Source organism: Pieris brassicae, chromosome 9 (assembly GCF_905147105.1).
Source record: "Pieris brassicae chromosome 9, ilPieBrab1.1, whole genome shotgun sequence".
NCBI classification, from domain to species: Eukaryota; Metazoa; Arthropoda; class Insecta; order Lepidoptera; family Pieridae; genus Pieris; species Pieris brassicae.
This window is the reverse complement of record NC_059673.1, coordinates 5,378,040-5,397,995: the sequence shown is the minus strand read 5'-3', so window position 1 is coordinate 5,397,995 and position 19,956 is coordinate 5,378,040. Positions and strand designations below refer to the sequence as shown.

The following is a 19,956-nucleotide window of genomic DNA, read 5'->3' as shown; positions in this document are numbered from 1 at the left end:
ACTTAATTTTTTTTTGAATTTGGAACACGTATATTATTTTAAAAACTTTTTATGATTTTGCACCATTTCACATATTTTTTCGTGTTCTTTATCATATTACAATATAGAATGGGATGTTAAAGAAAATAGGACTGCAGTGATCGCCTTTAACAAAGTGGGTATGGAACCGTCGTCATATCGCTTGCTAAAAGCTCGGTGCTTATCGTCGATATTCAGGATATACCCTAAAGCAATCTTTGCAATATGCAGGTGTAAAGCACAGAAATATCATCTTTACCGAAGAAAAAAAAATCACTACTATAAGCAAAATGATAAAGTGGATACTCACAGTTCTAAAAAAGCTGCTAAAGTGGTCGAAAAGGTACAACGTGGTCATCAACCTGCGTCAAGGTTGGTTTGGTGGGGCGAGTCTTATCAATGAGTCATAAAACTAAGAAAAGGAGTGAAAACTTCAGCCAAAGTGTATCAAGAAACGGTCTTGAATCATGTAGTGAAACCTCTCGGCAATACACTTTTAAAAAATATAGCGTGGACTTTCCAGCAGGAATCTGCACCCGGTCACAAGGCACGAACTACACAAGCATGGCTTGAAACCAGCGTTCCGGACTTTATAAGGACTGGCCCTCATCTAGCACAGACTTCAAATCTTTTGAGTTTTAATTATGTTCAGTTTTAGAGGAAATTGCCTGCTCTAAACGACACGGCAACATTGAGTCTCTTAAAAAATATTTGAAGCAAGCAGTGGCGAAATTTACCTTGGAAACAGTGCGTAAATCAAAAGAGTCGTGGTCAAACAGATTAAAAGCCAAACGTGGCCATTACGAATAGGATATTTTTTTTTTGTTGAGACTTTAATATATATGTAGGTATATAATTTAATAATATTACTACATTAAATAATATGCATTTTCATTTGTAACAGTACTAATGGGTGGACTAGGTATACTTTAAAAAATATGAGTGTCAAAGTAACAAATAAACAAAACAATTACAAACGTTTTTTATAACGAACTACCCGTTACAGAACGTAAAATGTTAGTAATAAATTAAATTTTGAATTTCTATATTTTTCCTGATATAAGAATAACTTCAAAAGCACTTGCAATATATTGCAAAAACCTGTAATATATAAAACGCTTATAATTTTAGAATAAGCGAATGGTATGTAGTATAAACCTAAGTAAAATTCATCAAATAGATGGTCTCTAATCGTAAATATATGATCAATTTCATAAAATTATTTCTAACAATTATTCAATGAACATTTCTGCATTGTATTATTGTAGGTTTACCATGCCGTTACGAACTAATAAATGTATTTTTGACAAGTATAATAATATCTTTAAAACACAGTATACTAATTACTTGTACATTCATTGTAGATTCTGTTAAATTACAGTAATTAATTACTTGAAGGCGGAGTTTTCATGTCCGACCGCCTATTAAATAATTTGTCATTGTGATTGACGTATTAATTGAATATTAGGAAGATTTATATTTTCTCCTGAGTTCTTATATTGAAGACGTGTAAAATGTCGGTTTTCCATATAACTGTTTGAACCAAAAGTCAAAGTACTTGAATAATTCGTCTTTGGATCCTTTAGGAATACAGCATACCCATTTTTTTTATTCGCAACGCACTTGTGAGCGGTTTGGCATTCAGTGTCTATGGGGGCGGCATCACTTATCTTCAGGTGAGCCTCCGTTTGCCCCATGTTTTATAAATAAATATTGATATTAAATAAATATTAAATAAATAAATAATTTATTAAGCTATACTATTAGGTTACCTGAATCTAAATGAAATAGGCTATTTGACAGTATGAACGATAAAGTGTTATTGAGAGTGATCAGCATAAAATATGGCTTTAAAGGAGTTATATAGTAATAAAACTTGTAAATAATTATTTCTATACGTCAGGTAAACAACAAAAAAGATTTGTCGAATTGACATAGGTTGTTTGTAATTAATCTTTATACTGTGTTACGGTGGGATGCAGTCCTGCGTTTTGTTTTGGTGGGGTAATAAAAATGTGATTTTTAATGCCGAACAATTAAAATTAACAATTTATATAGGTTATTTTGCCACTAAATTATCTGAAATACTTTTTACATCTTGTCAAAAAGCCTATTGTGATCAATTCAGGTCCAGTGCAGGCGAGTGCGTGGCTATACACACGCGAGTGTTGCGATTTGTAGGCTTCTTGCGCGGGTACGGCCTGGCTCACGCCCTATATCGACGCGGCGTGTTAGCGATAACAACATTGTACCTAGTACAAGAATGCGTCTACGCTTACAAAGTACGCAGCAATTTGGATAAACTATCACGCGTCATGTTCTTGCTCCTCTGTCACGTGACGTCACTCGCTAAGCAGCTGGTGTTCCACTTTGATAGTGATGCTGTTAAGCGGCTCATTGATGCGCTAGATAACTCTGTATTTCAAAACGAAGATGACGCAGCCATGCAGCTTGTAAACGAATGTACAAGACGCGCTTGGCGTGTGGAAGTAGGTTATGCGGGATGTGCCGTGCTCACGTGTACTCTGTGGCTTTTATTCCCCATACGTGATCATGCTCAAGGTCTTCATGTTGAATTCCCGTTTGCCTCGCCGGAAAGTACGGATGCATCGCCGATGTAGGTGATATTAATATGTATTTTTAAGTCTTTTGGTGCGTTCTTTTCTTATCGAAAAATCATCTAAAATGAAATGCTTTAAATATACAAGAAAACACATTACAAATTTTACACACATACACATCAATCACGAACATATAAATTAGAAACACAGCTAGGAAAGAGAACACATAAAAGCAAGGAATATAAATAGGCAAAGCAGCAATAAACAAAACGCAATTTTTAACTAAAACTGAACAGAAAAATTAAAACTTAAATCTCTACTCTTATTACTAGCGTAATAAACAAAATTACGGTAAGTAGAAAGATTGTTGTGAATATCAATATTTTCATTAATATTGGTAACAACATTGTAAGCTTCAATAAGTTTGGTGGTACTAATAATACATTTGTAAGAAGAGAAGAAAATTTTTGCAAGAAGGTCAGTATAAGAATTAAAATTAACTCATTATATGTATATTTGTAGGTTTGCAGCGATTTTGCTGTACTCTTACTACGTAACAACTCTGGTTGGAATAGCCAATACAACAGTAGATGCCTTTATAGCTACAATTATCTATCAATGTCAAACTCAATTCAGAATTTTGAGGTTACTATCATTCTAATATTCAATACTATGTATAATATTCAATCATAATAATTATGTTAAACAATGACTTTCTCGTCCCTGGAGTAGTGTATGTAATTTTCTGATCGAGTAATAGATTCTAGTTGTAAACACATACTTAACAGTTTTACACCGTAGCGTTTACAGCGTTTTTTTAATACTAAATTGTATATATGTGAACTTTCTAAATGTATGTAAGGTTTGTCATAATATGAATTACAAAGATCAGCCGATAGTTAACCTTTCCTTTTATCGCTGAATAACAGGAAACTTAAAAAATATATGCCCTTACGGTAATTAACTGTTTATACGTAGGATGGAGATGGAGAAACTTCCAGACACCGCTCGGACAATTAGCGAGGCTAGAAAAGAAGCTTATGAGACAGCGCTGACGCAACAATTGGCGCAACGGCTGCTACATTACCGCCATATAACATGGTAATGAAACACAGACAACGGGATGCTTTAAAGAATAGAGAATAATATTATCACTCTATATTTACCACTCACGTATAACAAAAGCATAAAGTAATGCTATGCTTATAATACTTAAGAGATTGCTTGTGTCTGGCTCTCGGTTGTAACTCCGATGATTTATATAATTGCCACGCCACTTATAAAACTAAGATAAACTGGGTTAGTTCATTATTTTGTTGTACGTGAGTAATTAATATAGGGTGAAAGTCTATATTACTTAAATAACGTCATGGTCACAGGAACCGTAAATTTTGACCCTTCGAGCCGGATATGCATCATGCATACTTTTATTAGTACGCTAATTTTGATAATTTCTTTTTGAGCCCTCTGAAAAATGGAGATTTTATACAAATAAAATGTTTTTAGGATGGCTGAGTCAGTCCAGGAGATATTCGGAAAAGCTATTTTGGTTCAGTTTGGTATTGGAGGTTGGATTCTATGTATGGCGGCTTATAAACTTGTAAGCGTAAGTACGCATATATGATTAATGAGTTATGAATATTGAGAGGTTTTTTAAATATTGTTACGAGCTAGGGGGTCGGATATAAAATGCCATATATCTATTAAAGGGTTTATTTTCAAATACATCAACGAGAAATTTGTTTACACTAAAAAGCCACAAATTACGCGCCGAAATCCACTTATTACCACACACGAAATACGGTCACTAGTTACTTTAATTACACGCACTTCACTCAGTGCTTGTCTTTACTATTCGCATTTTATCTCTTAACTTTAAAATCTTAGTGCCGCACTCAAAACTAACTTAATTGGTCCCGTTTCGGCTCGCTTATGTATCCCTGGGAATAATCTAGATTCTAGTACGATGTCAGAAATCTCTCTAGGCAGGATTGCCACTGCGTAGCGATTGCACAATTCTAGAACGTACGTAGTCTTTATCTCTTGTACACTACTACCTTGTATAGATACTGGCAAATTTCTTGACCATTAAACGTGGGAGTGGGGGAAAGTATGCGCATCGTAGACAGCGCGAGACACAAACGTCAACTGATTTACCAATCACGCGATCGACACCTCACTCTCCCGCCACCGCGCACCACCGCAGTGATACCTAAAATCACTTCAGCGCAGGCAAGGACATTAGTTTAAGATGTTTTCCGGTATCTATAGTACCGCGTCCTAGAGTGTTCAGTCTGGCTTCGAAAAAGTTCCAGTCCTCTCTCTCTCTCGTATCATTCCATCCTTGTCCCACACCTCGAAAAGTCGGTCTAGAATTCCTCCAGCAACATAACTAGTCCTGAAAACGCATGTAAATGGGTTTCCTGAAAACTTTACCACATATCTACAGATGTTCTGGAACTGCCTGAAAAAATATCTCGGCCTTCTGAAAAGGAGGGTAACATGTCATAGAGTCTCTCCTGAAACGGTCATAAATGAAATTACAGCGTAATGAAAACATTTCAGTCGATCCGTCTTCGTAACAATATGTCAAAAACACAATGGATTTTAATATAATATAGAACCAGTGTTAATGTTTTTAAACAAAATGTTAATGTTTTCAATTCAATCAAACCCAATTACGGCCGTTGATGTTTAAACAAAATGTTTAGATACATATTTTAATTAAGTGGGTTTTATTTATTCATTATAAATTCATATCTGTATTTAAAATTAATTATCAGTCCGTAATTACGTCATCGTCATACCCTGAATTACACTAACAAAATTACTTCGACAGCTAAGTAGGTATGTAGATTACCAGTCCAGCCCCAAGTTCTGCTACAATTAAAAATGCATTTGTTTTTAATGGAGTAATGTAACATTATTAATATATATACCTACATCTTTACTAAAGTCTCAGCAAAAAATATAAAAGTATTATATTCGCAATGGCCACCTTTGGCTTTTATACAGGCTTTTAATCTGTTAGGCCACGAATCTATGGATTCACGCATCAAATTTGGCTACTACTTGCTCCAAAGATTTTTTATGAGACTCAATGTTGCCGAGTCGTTTAAAGCAGGTCATGTCCTCTAAAACTGACCATAATTTGAAATCTATAGGGTTGAGGTCTGGGCTAAATCAGGGCCAGTCCTAAGCTCTTATAAAGTCGTGATGGGGTTTCGACGAATTTTGGCTTTAACAGAATTAACAGCCTTTGTAGTTCTAACAGCACGCGGCCGCCCCGATATTTTCTGGTCATCAACAGACGAAGTGTTCTTGTATCGGTTGATAGTATGATATACGAACATACCAAGCTTTTGATGTGTCTGGAATATGACGGACGACTCCAAACCTACTTTCTTCAAGGCGATCACAGAAATTCTATTTTCTTTAACATACCATTCCATATTTTAATTTGATAATGAACACGAAACAATATGTGAAATGGCGCAAAATCTAAAGAAGTTTTAAAAATAATATACGTGTTCCAAATTCAAAATAATTAAAAAGTTGAAAAAATTTAAAGTTTTTATGTAACAGTATTTATGGCCAGACTAGTTATAGGATATATACAAGTTCAGGCTCTTCGACACTGTAGCCTTCGGCCAGCCAGCCAGTGGTTTGACTGATTGAGGATCTTTCCTTTGGGTCAGAAGAAGAGATCTTTGTTTCCTACAAATTGTATGTGTTTATTTATCACATTAAAAATATACAAATATTTTAATTAAATTAGTTTTTAATTAGATAATAATTTTCATTTCTTCATTACAAATATATTTTTCACGTAAATATAAATATAATTCTTAACAGCTGAGCGTGCTGAGCATCGAGTTTGCGTCAATGGCACTCTTTATAAGTTGCATTCTTACGGAGCTATATCTATATTGCTACTTTGGTACCGAGTTGTCAGTAGAGGTAAGAAATAAAACTTGATTGTAAATTTTTCAAACATTTATTAGTTTCTAGTGATACTCTGCGAAAGCTGAGAGGTTACCTTACTACTTGTCTGTCTTGTTATCGTGGTTAGATTTTGTCCAGATTAAAAACAAACCGGCTGTGTTGTCATAGTTGGGAACCCTTATTTCAACTTTGGGAAATGGATTACGCATAACATCCCGCTTCACATGGATGCGGGAAGGCTAAAAGGGATTCCCAGACTGCTTACTTACTTACTGAGGAAATCTTTAGGGTAATTACCTCAAGTAATTAGTAAAACAGGTGCAAGAATGTATGTACTTCATGCACTAATACGCTTCTTCTATCTAACAGCATGCGCAGCGCTCTTGTAGCATTTCAAAATGAACGCGATTATAAATAAATATTAATTATATATAATAAATAATACTGAAAAATACTGTATAAGTATGGTTACGAATGAGACTTGAAGTGAATCCTTATAAATACGCAGAGTTCTAATCTGGCTGGTTCGGTTTATGCGATGCAATGGGTCGGAGCGCCGGCGCAGTTTAGACGTTCACTTTTGATCGTAATGGAGTGTGCACGCCGTCCTTTGCGCCCTACCGCCTCTACTCTCGTTCCGCTCTCGCTTGATACATTCCTGAAGGTGACTTACGAGCTATTTTTATTTTGGTTCATAATAATACAAGTGGTAAATAGATCGCTGCCGAAATGAAAACCTGGCAAAACTTCGAAATAGGAATCAAAGCAAAATTTTATTTTTCATTATTTACAAGATTTTATTTTTATTTGTATGAAACTGGATTTAGGGATTTCCAAGCAATTTTCCAATTTTTCTCTCCTCTCTCTGGGCATAATTTATTCTTAATCCGTGCGGGCCATAAAAAAAAAACTAAAAAAAACCTTACTCGAATTGGTCCGTTTCTTTATATATATATTCATTGTTAAATATAATTTTAACATTCAACATTTTTTTTAGTTATAACCCTTTATAAAATAAAAATAAATCAGTGGCGCTACAACCTATTTAAGTCTGGGCCTTAGATTTATGTATAATGACGTTCTATACATAATCATTTGTCATCTAATAGGTAAGTAAGTGATCAGCCTTCTGCGCCTCACACACGCCGTCGACTTTTTGGGTCAAAGGCAAGCCGGTTATCTCACGATGTTTTCCTTCACCGCTCGAGCGAATGTTAAAGCGCACATAGAAAGAAAGTCCATTCGTGCACAGCCGCGGATCCCCGGCTACTAGACGAACACTGCAATAGACCTGACATTAAGTGTTTAAAAATATAAATTCTGTGGAATATACATATGAAGAGCAATCCAGTAAAAAGTGATTTAAAACAGGTCTATTCTAATATTTATCCATATAAGTTGTTGAAACAAGTGTTGTTGTTTTTTATATGAGTCGTTTAACTGACATTTTTGACTTTAATGTCTCACTTAGTATTTAACTATAACCGAATATTTTGAAACAACTGCGCTGCATATTAACTGTGTCACATTTCAGATCCTCAAGTCGTCGTACACATTCTATGCCGTACTTCGGCAGACGAAGTAGTGAAACGTCACAATAGTAATTTAATTTATAGATTATTCGTAGTACGCACATACTGAGCAAAGCTGTGAAGTTAGATACAAATAAAACAAGTACATGGAAAACGTTGTATTTTATTTAATAAAATAACATCGGTCAATAAAAAACAAGTTCCCAAACATAATAATATTATGTACAGTTCCTCTCCGGTGCACAATTTGCGACGGCTCCCGCATACCTGTATATAGAAGGAGTTGGAAGTGTAAATATTTTAAAATAGTTGTTACTGGGTCTATTTATTTTAACCGCGTTTTTACATACATTTGCTTTCCTCGCTCAACGAATATGTATCGCAGTACACCAAGGCAATACTGCCAGCGTTAAAGGTGTAATACATAGTAATATTATTACTATGATTAGGTTTTAAGAAACGATTTTCCCTCTATTACACATATTAGTTATTGTTGAAAAATAAAGCTGGGTTGCCAACCTGGCTATAATGTTAAGTTGGTCACGCAACCATGGGCTGACTAAAAGACCGGCAACGCTTGCAAGCTTGCTTCTGGCCATATTAGTGTCTATTTGCGGTTGTATGACTTAACATCGGATGAGCGTTATATAGACCCCTGCAAAACTAGCGAGTGTTGGTGTTTGATTCGTAGATATTAAATAATACAAAAAGACCTATGGTCTTCCGTTCGAAAAAGAATAATTAAAATAGATACAATTTGAATTTGCAGATCTGATCTAAAGAAAAAACTTTAATGCTCTAATCCTAGGTCACGTTTTAGCGCCACTATTATATAAAGACACTACACGCGTCGGGTTTGAAAAGCTCAGGGTTTAGGATCAGGAGAATTCAAAGAAGCATTTCATTTTAACTCTATTCTACTCATCAGTCTTAGCAATTTTTTTTAGTATCAAGGATAAGAAATATAAATATGTATTAAAAATGTTATTCAAAAAAATAAATCAATCTTATGACAATGTTTAACTTTACCCGTCCTTTTCTGTGAAATTGGTTTTACGCGGTGATGAAAAGAGACAGAATAACGGGGCATTAGGATTGTTTTACTTTTTATGAATAAGTATAATATAAGCCATCGGCCTCAAGGAAAGGAACTACTAGGCGCTACTCGTACCGGAATTTTGGCTTCGCCTCACTCTAGAACCGGTGGCTTAGAAAACAAACAAAAACATATGAATATCGAATTATTAAAAATCTTTTCTGTTAAGGCTTTAAAATAAATATTACCTTATGGTCGGTTGCTGTGAACGCGCTATTCTACGTGCACGTCTCTGTTGCGTGTCACGCCCGTCCCTCAAGTCACGCGTATCTCGGGTGTCACGAGAATTTGTGTCTCGTATATCTCGAGGACGCAAGTGACGGGAGCTATACGAGCCATCCTCTGTGCTGGATTCGGCAGCCGTAGTTGCACCCGCTGGGAGTGTATCTTCAATTGTTTCCGAATTTCAAAACGAAATTAATCTTAATATATTGGCCAAAATCAAAGGTCCCGGCTGTATTCTATTATATTAGGTACTTAATAACATCGTCAAGGGCTGTTACGACTAAAAGCCAAAATTAAGTATAAGAATAAAATAATAGATTTGCGTCTTGTACGTTCTTAATTTCAACAATAGAATGGTTATATCGAAACAAAATGTAAGTAGAAATATCTTAATAACTCAACAAAATATTATAATAATTTAACTAGATTTCATTTGGAATGCGGTCACGCGGTACATGAGTGAGTTACCTGAAAGGTGCGCAGCGGGCAGACGGTAGAGCTCAGCGGCGCACGCGGCGCATGGTGAACCACTTGACTCACTGTCTGTGTCGCGTACGCTACCGCATGTGCCGTACTCTGTGACAACAAAAACAATTTTCAATATCCATGTACATTAACAGGCCAATTATTCGAATATATAAAAATAACAGTAAATAATGTAAAACCTGATTGGTGGATCCAATAAGTTTTATCAGACGTAGTTATTAAGTAAATACAAATAATAATGGATGCACAAAATTTTATCAAATAGCTGACATCCTATTTACTTTATATGCTTTATTCACAGCATACATCATGTAAAAAAGGGGGTGTGTTGTATGTGAATACATCTATGTAGAATAATCGATAGAATAAAACTTAAAGAAAGATTATAGCATAGCTTCTACGCAACAAAATAACCTCAAAATGGCGGCACTTCCCCCCAAGTGCATTACTGTTCCCGCAACGTCGATAGGTTCGCCGGAAACCACAACGCCAAACTTTTCTCTCGGATTTTGTTATAATTACGCTTTTAGAATGATTGATAGCTAGTATAATATACAAATTGGTCTTGAGAAATAAATTTAGTAATTATTCCTAATTTAAAGACTGAAAATACTCTCTATATGTTGTGTTTAATGTATGTTGTGCTGTTAATTTTTGTACATATATACTGTAATATGGGTTAGTCAGTCAAAGATAAATCATATAGATAAGATAAATCAGTATGAATTCATATCAACTTACCATTAGGTTGAGCAAGTAAATGATGACGCATTGGTGGCGCTGCTAGCGCGAGTGGCGAGCGTGGAAGCGAACGAACGTGTAAAGAACACGCACGCGCTGCGCTCGCCCCGCGCGCCGAGTCACTTCCCGACATACTAAACGTTGCGTATGGGCTTATTTCGTCACAGTCATCTGTGAATAAAACTATGATTACCATTTGTACTGTATAGAAGAAGTAAATTATAAAAAGAGAGTAAGAGTACAGAGTTGACAGACAGTAGTGTTGTATATTCACTAATTTCCACTAGTATACATATTGTCAATAAAATCTACACGGCTAACAGCCGGTGTATAGTTGGCACCCCCTCTTGAGACCCTCGACAAAACGACGACCCTATTTTAAATTATATTTAAATATTCTTAACCTACAAAATATCTAATAATAATAATTAAAATCGATTTTGTTCTCTTTGGAGTAGACTTTTGGGTCGTGGGGTTCACAAACGCTAATTAAAGATTTGCCCCCCAGAGCTGGCGCTTCTCTCGCTCAACGAGAAAATCCTGCCAGCATTAAAGTTACAAAATTTGTTTTAATTTTCTATTTAACAATTTTTTATTGTCTACTTTAATTGTATTTTTTATGTATGAAGAACCAATGTTCGAGGTAGAACAACAATAAAGCAACACTGGAAACATCACTAGTATATGAATATGTACCTAAAGGTGGATCTATGGACTTTCCATTGTGCAATGTCGGGGGCGGCGTTGGACCACTCGTTCGCCGTAACGACGCCAAGAGTATTGTCGCTGCGAGAAGCAAGGCTAACGCACCACCCCCTAGTGCGCTAAACAACCCCGTCCGCCCCCATCCACTACTCCGAACTTCTATTTCATCCTCTACGTCGCTTAGACGTGCTTCCACCGGCAAGTCTATTGGTTCGCCTATCTGATCTGGAAATCACAAAACAAATAGGTTTTGAAGTTTCAAAACTTGAAAATGAACTATTGAAGATACTTTCAAAAATGGGACATTACTTAATGCAATCTATATTATCTATCTACAGTTTATCAGTTAGTAGTTTTAAAATACAACCATGAGGTTCAGTTCTCAATAGAAAAATAATTAGCTAAATGAATAAAGAAGTATTTCTTATATTGTATTTAACTCCATTATGCACTTAAAATTAATTAATAACGAAAATCGGTATACTAGGAGTTATTATGGAAATTAAATATTACAATGCTTTTTATATTAATGTAAATTCCCAAAGTCCCATGAGCGTCCGCGAGAAGACTATAATAGACTACGATAGCTCAAACGTATGTATAATAGATCTCCATGATAGCTCAGGTTGGGCTATTTTTCCAGGCGTAGCTCTGCCGGAAATTGGTTTTTCCCAAGACAACCAAAAGAGTCAGACATAAGCTCATTAAATTGAGCGAAGAACGAAGTAGAAAACCTCGCTTTCCCCTGTGAAGGTGATTTCGAACAGAAATCTGAAATGAGTTGACGGCGGGAGGCTTTACGTTCATCATTAGCAAACGTCATGAAATCCGTCAAACGTCTCAAGGTATCATGTGGCCGTTTTTTGTCCGGAAGAAATCTGCTTACCAAATTAATAAAGCATTTCTAGTAAAACAAGCGCCATCTAGTGATTGCATAACAATTAACTAATTTTTATAAAAAAAATATATACAAGTTATGAAGATCCTAAAAGCCTCCATCCTATCTATTTTTTGGATTTCCTAATCAGTTCGCGGACGGATAGGCTAAGCTTGAACATACACAAAATAATTGTTCCTATTCTTTGAAGTAGGTTAAAATACAACAGTACCTCCCGCAAGTGACCTTGTAGCAGCTCGATAAAGGGCAGGCGTTTCGCCAGCTGGAGACTGTGCCAAGATGCGAATTTCATACCACGTAGCTGGCTCCAAGCCCACCACCTGATAGCAATGACACGAAATATATTTAAAGCAATTTATAGGCTCTTTTTGCTCGCTAATACGACTACTTACTACATGTAAAAGTTTGTGCATTACAAGGTGCATTGTGTGTATTTTTTATCAAAATTTAAATAAGGTTAATTCAATAATACATAAAATTCCTTTATTGTCCGATACACGAAATGTGTCTTCGAAATTGACCTATTTATTGAATCTACTCTGTTCCTGGGTAGGAATAGAAAGGGATTTGTATTTTTTTATTGATTTCACATTACTTGTGACTGTATGGAAAGAATAATTTTAAGTATAAAGTTTAAAATTAATATAAAGTCACACACACCTCGAGAGTCTCCCCATCTACATGTATAGCAGTCCAGGTAGTTCTTGGTTGTTTCGCCGGTCGATATGCAGCTCGCCAGGCTGCTACAGCGCAACGCCCGCCCCACGCCAGCAAAGAAACGCGTAGCGCGCTGCTGTTCGCCCAGATGCTCTGCCTGCCAGGTGGCGCCAGAGCCTCTACGCACAGACATCTTCTCTTATGCTTCATTGGGGTAAATTGGTTGAAATATTAATAACTAATTAATAATGTTATTATCTGAATAGATTAATTTAAAATGGGTTAGGTAAAAAATATCAATGATCATTCTATGTAATATGACCTTAATTTTAAAGAAAAAAAGCAATGACTGACTGTCTCCACTGGTCCGGACTTGTAGAGGAGCGGAGTAAGGGGAGGCCCCAGCTGCGTTGTGGGCCCGCATTGTGATTGTATAACGCGCACCGCATTCCAACACGCCAACTTCACACCGGGTTTCGTCTACCCCTACGGCTTGTTCGCCACCCACTATTTGCTGTCCCACTTCTTTCTGCCCCCATCCCGATCGCCACTGAACACTATAGTGAAGGATGGGGGCGCCACCATCACGTACTACTTCCCAACCCACTACCAGTCGGTGCGTATCAGCCCGTAAAAGGCGCAGTACAGGCGTACTTGGAGACGCTGCTGCTATAACGCCGTGTCGTATAGTGTCTGTACCTGCTGCATTGCGGACTGAGCACGTATAGTTACCAGACCATCTTTCCTCTAGTTCTGCAAAATTAAGTTGATAATTTAATACTAATTTACAAAAATATTAATGTATTGTTTGAAAAAATTAAGGAGAAGAAAATTTAAAAATCACATCGCTAATCTTAATAAAGAGTTTTAGATTTCATTCGTATGCATATGAATAACGGTGTACGAAAATTAACCTAAAGTTCAGTTCGGTAGGTATGTTTATTTAATACACTAATTGATGGTGGTCGTTGAAGGATCAGTTTTTATAAACTGTTTTTTTTATTTAAACAGATAAACGTTTAAAGGTAAACTATCGTTAAACAACATTTGAGATTTAGAGGATCTTCAGATTCAGGTTAGGAATTGTGCTCAGAGGATAAAACATATTTTTTTTATTACTCGATATTTAGTTTTTTGTTTATGCATTTTCTTCTAATTCCATTTTTATAAGACCAGATACTACTACTACGATAAAAATACTTACTGTTAATAATCAAATCGCCGGTATCGGTAATAGTATGTTGCGGTGGTAGTGGGGCCCAGCGGCGACGCAGTGGTGGGGCCCCCAATGCGGCACACGCTAGTCGAATGCGCGTACCTACGGCTGCTATTATTTCTGAGCTCACGGAAGATATGCGCGCCGATACTGCGAAATAAGCAAGTGTTGTTTTTTTAAATAAAAATTCAACAATTATATATTAATACAAAATCGTGTCTGTTTTTTTCCACGTAAATTCATGTAGTATAAAAAACTTACAACTTTATTTTTTAAGAGCGACGAAGTATGAACACAAATTAGTTGTGGTATTTTTTAGTTCAATGCAATAGATTTTAATGCCATAAAAGTAGAAAATATAGGGAGTAAGTAAGTTCTAATTGAGTCTTAGTTAACGATGAACGGATTAAAATATTTTATTTATTGAACAAGGAGGAGCAAATATATATTATATATAATATGTGCTCTTTTTGAGGTAAAATTATTCGATTTCCTATTTTCGATTTCCGGCTTTGGCTTTGGGGAAAAACTGTGAAAACGATCAAATATACATAAATATGATAAAATCTAAAAATTGTGGTACCAGAATGAGCAGGAGCGGCAGTAACGGCACGCGAAGGAGCCCCAGGGCCAGCAGAGGTTGAAGCGCGTACCCAGAACTCGTACACTGCACCATCGCGAAGACCACGGACTTCCCGTCGAATCTCACTTTGATCTTCCTCCGTTTCCACTCTTTGAGCCCATTCCCCGCCCACTCTACACAAGCATAAGTCTATATATAAACCCTGAGTAAGATACAGTGGAGAAATCACTAGAGGTGACATGAAAATTTAACTAGTGTTTACACCACAAATAAATGCTATTTTTTTTATAAACAGGGACCCCTACATCCTAGCCTATCGGGCACACAGTCAGGCAGATATGTGACCGAATAGCTAAGCAGCAGGGAAATATCGAAGTATCGAAGTCTCTAAGAAGTTCTTAAAAAGGGACATTATTAACTAAGAGGGTTGGCGTCTCACGCCGGGCCCGGGCGACAACTACTCCGGAAATATCGTCATGATATTTATGGGCTAGTGCTATTAGTAACATGTTTGACAATCTTGCCGCAGATTTTTCCAGCCGCAATAAATGCTATTAATTATGTTGCTGCGTGTTAGAATCTATATATAATCTAGTGCCCCAGAAGGGGCCCTAGTTGACAGCTAGCATTCGCTACCGTGTAGGTTAAAATACAATAGAAACGAAACTGTGAAAATAAGGTCGTCGTCGAAGTATGTATGTGTAAGTGGTATTTGTGTTACAGGAGGCATATAGGCCGGTATGTAACCGTTAACATCTTAACGTATAATAAATGATACTGAAAGAAAACACTTTTTTACCGGATTGAAGCTATGTATTATTATAAACTTATAATTATATTACATGGTCACCGTGACCACGCACGCTGTAAAGCACGCGAAACGTCAGAAAAAAAGTTTTCTTTCAATGTATTAAAGCTATGTTAACAAAAGACAATACTATAAATTATACTGTAACTATCAATCGAGTTCACTTTATATAGCTTTGGTATTAGAAGACCAAAATGGCTCAAACAAATACATTATACTAATTTGACGTTATAAATGAAACGATTTGTGTTAAATGTTGAAATAAAAATATAATTTAAACTGAAAAAGCAATTGAAATTAGTGCACGATTCTTCATTGAATCAATTAATATTCTAAACTTGTATGCAGAATGTGCATTACAAATGAGTAAAATTATGTTTCTAAAAACATTGTCTGTGCTATCACTTACTTGCCCAGTTCCCTCGTGTAGAGCGTGTAGTGGGTGATGCGGCCCCCGCGAACTTCGACAGGTGGAGCTGCCCAAGTCACTCGGACTGCTTGAGCCGATGCTGCCACTGCCCGGACTGCTTCTGGTGCTCCAGGAACTTAAACAAAACCAGAAATTAATTATAACAATCTATCTATATTTGCAATAATTTATTTTTAAACATTAGTGTGGTATATGGTAATCTGGAATTAATAATATCTTGGAGCAGAGTAGTCTAGGAATTGGCAAAATTAGAAGGTCAGTCTTAATATTTAAATATTGTAATGTATTTAAATGAAATCTGTGGTATTTACCATCCTCTTTGGTTTGGCAATAGACAGGGTTTGACAGTGTGCCACTGCCACCGTTGGTCCGAGCTCGTACGCTGAGCGAATAGTTAACAGCAGCTCGAAGGCCTGAAACCACAGCCTCACCACCGCTGCCATCGGCTTGTGCGGCTGCTGTGCGGGACGCTCCACTCCATGCTGCATTGTTTTAAAATCGGAATATAAGTTACTTAAGTAGGTATCATTTGTGAAAAAGTAAAACAAATAATGCTTCTAAATTTAACTTTATCATCAAGTCATTAAGACATGATATTTTTTATTATTATAAGTTGACAATGCCTCACACTGCCTCGTGTCATTTTATTTAGAGAGTCATACAGATAGACTCTGAAGATACGTAGAAATATATCTTCCTATAAATATGAATATACGCGTACTATTACGATAACTTTATTCGTATTTTACTTTAGTAATATTAAAGAGTATTTCGTTCCCTTTGTAACGTTCCTACGTTCTAGACATTCTTATAATTCAATAAAGACAGGAATTAGATATTTTAACATACTAACTTTGTGAAAATATTATTGGCGCGTAAATTATATCGTAGTGCAGTAGAGTAGATGCTGGCGGGGACCAGCGAATTCGTACTGCTCTTGCTGATACTGCTTCACAGCGTACAGCACTAGGCGGAACTAGACCTGCTGAAAAAACAAATTTTACTTGGCATGACGTTGAATTTTTTTAACAATCGTGTAGGTACCGTAACTTATTTATTTATCATTTGAGGTAAGGTTATTATTAAGTATGAATAAATTAAGCAAATTCTCAGTGATTAGATAATTTTTGACACTCCGGAGAATCGAAATAAATATTTTAATATTATTACAAACACTATGATGAAGAAAGTCAAATAAAAAAATTCACACGGCAGAGCCAAGTCAAGCAAAAAAGCGGCTCGGCCATACCCTCCTATTCTCGAAGCAGTTCAGGGAACTTTTGACCTTCCAATAACTTCGTTGGGGACAATGTATTTATTTAAAGCTTAAAATATTTGTTATATTGATATGGTCAGTATAAGGTTGTTAGGTCAGCTAATAACGTAATAATTTAATAAATAAAGACATAATAAATATATTAACCGACTACAAGGATCGATTACATGGATCTCTCAACTACTTTTTATTGTAGAAGAACTAAGTCTTTACAAGGTACGTTGTTGATATATATGAATATATACCATATTTTAAACGCAGCATAGAATTTAACAAAAAATGCACGATACGTATGATTAATTAATCTATAAGTATATACATTTTGGCCATTTTATATTGACAGACATTCAACTGCAAACTGACACAGAACTATTTATTCCGGTGTCATGTCAATTCAACTGGATAGATTAATGAACTTACCTGCTGGTGCAGCAGCATATACAGTATGTGATTGTGGCGAAACACCAGCGCGGTTAAAGGCTCGAACGGTGAAGGCCACTCTGCCTTTAGCTCCCCAAATCGCAACCCGCGCTTCCCCGGCTCCTCCTCGCACTATCACCCGCCCTCCCCCGCTGCCTTCAGCTTCGCGCCATGACACAACATAGCCTAAAAGCTCGCCGTTCCAGCTGTCGCGTTCTGGAACCTATTGTATTATTTATTTAACTACTGGGTTTAGTTATAGTTGTAATTTATCTTAATTTCTTATCTGCTTCATATATTACAATAGAATTTTGTTTTAATAGTCCAACCAACTTTTAATGCAATGTAATTTCCGCTATATGGAGGAGGCTTTTATTCTAAAATGGGCCACACAAATAATAGACTACTAACAAAACTAATATTTAACTTACTTGAAATGAAAAACTAAAGAATTCTTGTATGTTGTAATTACAAACATAATAATAGTAATTTCCGCTCCATCCAAAAACATATTAGTGTCAATTTTAGTATCTCGACTATAATTTATATCTCAAAATATTACATTTTAAGTAAAATGAAATTACGTTCTCAGTAGAAGAGATATAGGTCCTTAATATGTATTTTGAGGCAATAAATTTAAAAAAAAACTTACATTCCACGATACATTTAGTTCTCCAGAGTCAACTGTCCTCACGCGAACGTTTTGTGGTGCGCCTCCTGGTGCTACAATTGAAAAGATTATGTTATATTTAAAGCTTTAATGTCACGGAGCTAGTTTACGAGTTGCTAGTCAGCGAGTTAAAAACCCGCCAATGAACTAGTTAGATAAAGTCACACAAAACTTTTTGCTTTCTTTGATTTCTGACTGCCAAAACCCAAACTTACTTGCTATTGGTTTACTGGCACCCATGATGATACAAGGCTAGCTAGCTTGCTTACAAGTCAACACACTTATGACGAGTAAAATATCCCGACTCTATTTTATTTATTTACTTAATTTCTTAGTTACTTAATTAGTCAATAATCAATTTTTTTAAAACACTCGAAAAATCGAAACCGAAACGAACGGGATGCAATGATAAATATTCCACCAAAAATGAATACCCACACAGTGATCATAAACAAATATATCATTATTTTAATCAACTATACAATTCGAAAAATTGAATAGAAGAATTATTATCAGATAAATACTACGAGTACAATGCCTATAAATACTTTTTAATAATAACTGAATTCGATTTACATATAATTGAAGGCCGTATGATCCTTAAAAGTGTATGTCATAGCGTAAACACAATTCGACAGAAGGGACGAAAGAGTAGGCTACAAAAAAGGCTTGTCAAACTAGAGTTGACACAACATAGCTCGTATTGCCATTATTCTGTGTTTTTTCTGAAAGGGTACACAGTAGAGCAATACAATGATCTATGCCTTAATTTCAGCGACATTAATTCGCAAATGGCCAAAAATAGACATAGGCATAACATTTATTACTAACAAAACACACACACAGAAACACATAAAATAACAATAATAAAAAAAATAGTAATAGTTGTTCCACAGCGCTGGTCATTCTGCCAGAGACTACAGCAGCTAATTTGCGCCTTAGTCGCAAAAAAGAATTGAATTAGAAGACAGAATTGCAATTAGACTGATTTAATTGTTATGATTATTTAAATTAAAAAATAATAATAATTGCATTAAGTTGTAAACAGTATGTTGAGTTAATATTGACATAATCTGTTGATAGTTCATATTCTCGTAATCGATTATAATTGTACATTAAATTTGTTGTGTTAAATAAATTAATTAACCAGCTCCGGACCACACTTTCTTTGAACTCAAGCCCTTACCTAACATACTATTACATACGCTCTTATCAAATGAAATACAAAACCCCATCTAGCGACAGCACCACATAACTAAAACATGCTTTACAAAGACATATACATTTAAAACTAATAATCTTACCCTCTTCTAGAGTGGTAAATCGCAGTGGATCTGAGAGCGGTGATGTGCCGACGTGGTTGTGAGCTGCCAGTCGTAGAGAGTATCCATGCGCTGCACGTAGTGCCTCAAGCCTTGCAAAGAGTTTATCTCGTCCCGTTTCCATAATCTCGCTGTGCAACAACATAATCATTAATTTTTTAGTTCCAATACATTATTGAAATATATTCATATGTTTCAACATGTTAACTATGTAAAGCAGGTTATTTGGGACCTCTTTCATCCCATGAGAATTATACATAACATTTTAAATTTAAATTTTTATTGGTCACGGTCACGGTGACGGTGACGCACGCTGTAAAGCACGCGAAACGTCGAAAAATTTAAAAATATGTAAATAATTATAAGT

The 19,956-nt window shown here is 35.8% G+C and overlaps 2 protein-coding genes and 1 long non-coding RNA gene across 3 annotated transcripts; 1 reads left to right on the top strand and 2 right to left on the bottom strand.

Moving 5' to 3' along the window:
- Nucleotides 1–243: 243 nt before the first annotated feature.
- Nucleotides 244–8,109, top strand: LOC123714402 (odorant receptor 94a-like). The gene is made up of 10 exons (XM_045668642.1): nucleotides 244–251; nucleotides 331–390; nucleotides 1,150–1,161; nucleotides 2,147–2,635; nucleotides 3,102–3,224; nucleotides 3,558–3,680; nucleotides 4,086–4,185; nucleotides 6,435–6,539; nucleotides 7,033–7,188; nucleotides 8,059–8,109. The coding sequence occupies exons 1-10, from the start codon at nucleotides 244–246 to the stop codon at nucleotides 8,107–8,109; spliced, it is 1,227 nt and encodes a 408-aa protein (XP_045524598.1).
- Nucleotides 8,110–8,238: 129 nt separating this feature from the next.
- Nucleotides 8,239–12,897, bottom strand: LOC123714408. The gene is made up of 7 exons (XM_045668650.1): nucleotides 12,868–12,897; nucleotides 12,419–12,527; nucleotides 11,301–11,534; nucleotides 10,605–10,775; nucleotides 9,846–9,953; nucleotides 9,341–9,539; nucleotides 8,239–8,323 (listed from the first exon to the last, which is right to left on the bottom strand). The coding sequence occupies exons 4-7, from the start codon at nucleotides 10,735–10,737 to the stop codon at nucleotides 8,275–8,277; spliced, it is 489 nt and encodes a 162-aa protein (XP_045524606.1). The 5' UTR covers nucleotides 10,738–10,775; nucleotides 11,301–11,534; nucleotides 12,419–12,527; nucleotides 12,868–12,897; the 3' UTR covers nucleotides 8,239–8,274.
- Nucleotides 12,898–17,748: 4,851 nt separating this feature from the next.
- On the bottom strand, nucleotides 17,749–19,706 carry LOC123714686. Its single transcript, XR_006754345.1, has 3 exons — nucleotides 19,572–19,706; nucleotides 18,250–18,320; nucleotides 17,749–17,820 (listed from the first exon to the last, which is right to left on the bottom strand). It is a non-coding gene; the product is annotated as an uncharacterized LOC123714686 (long non-coding RNA).
- Between the last annotated feature and the right edge of the window lie 250 nt (nucleotides 19,707–19,956).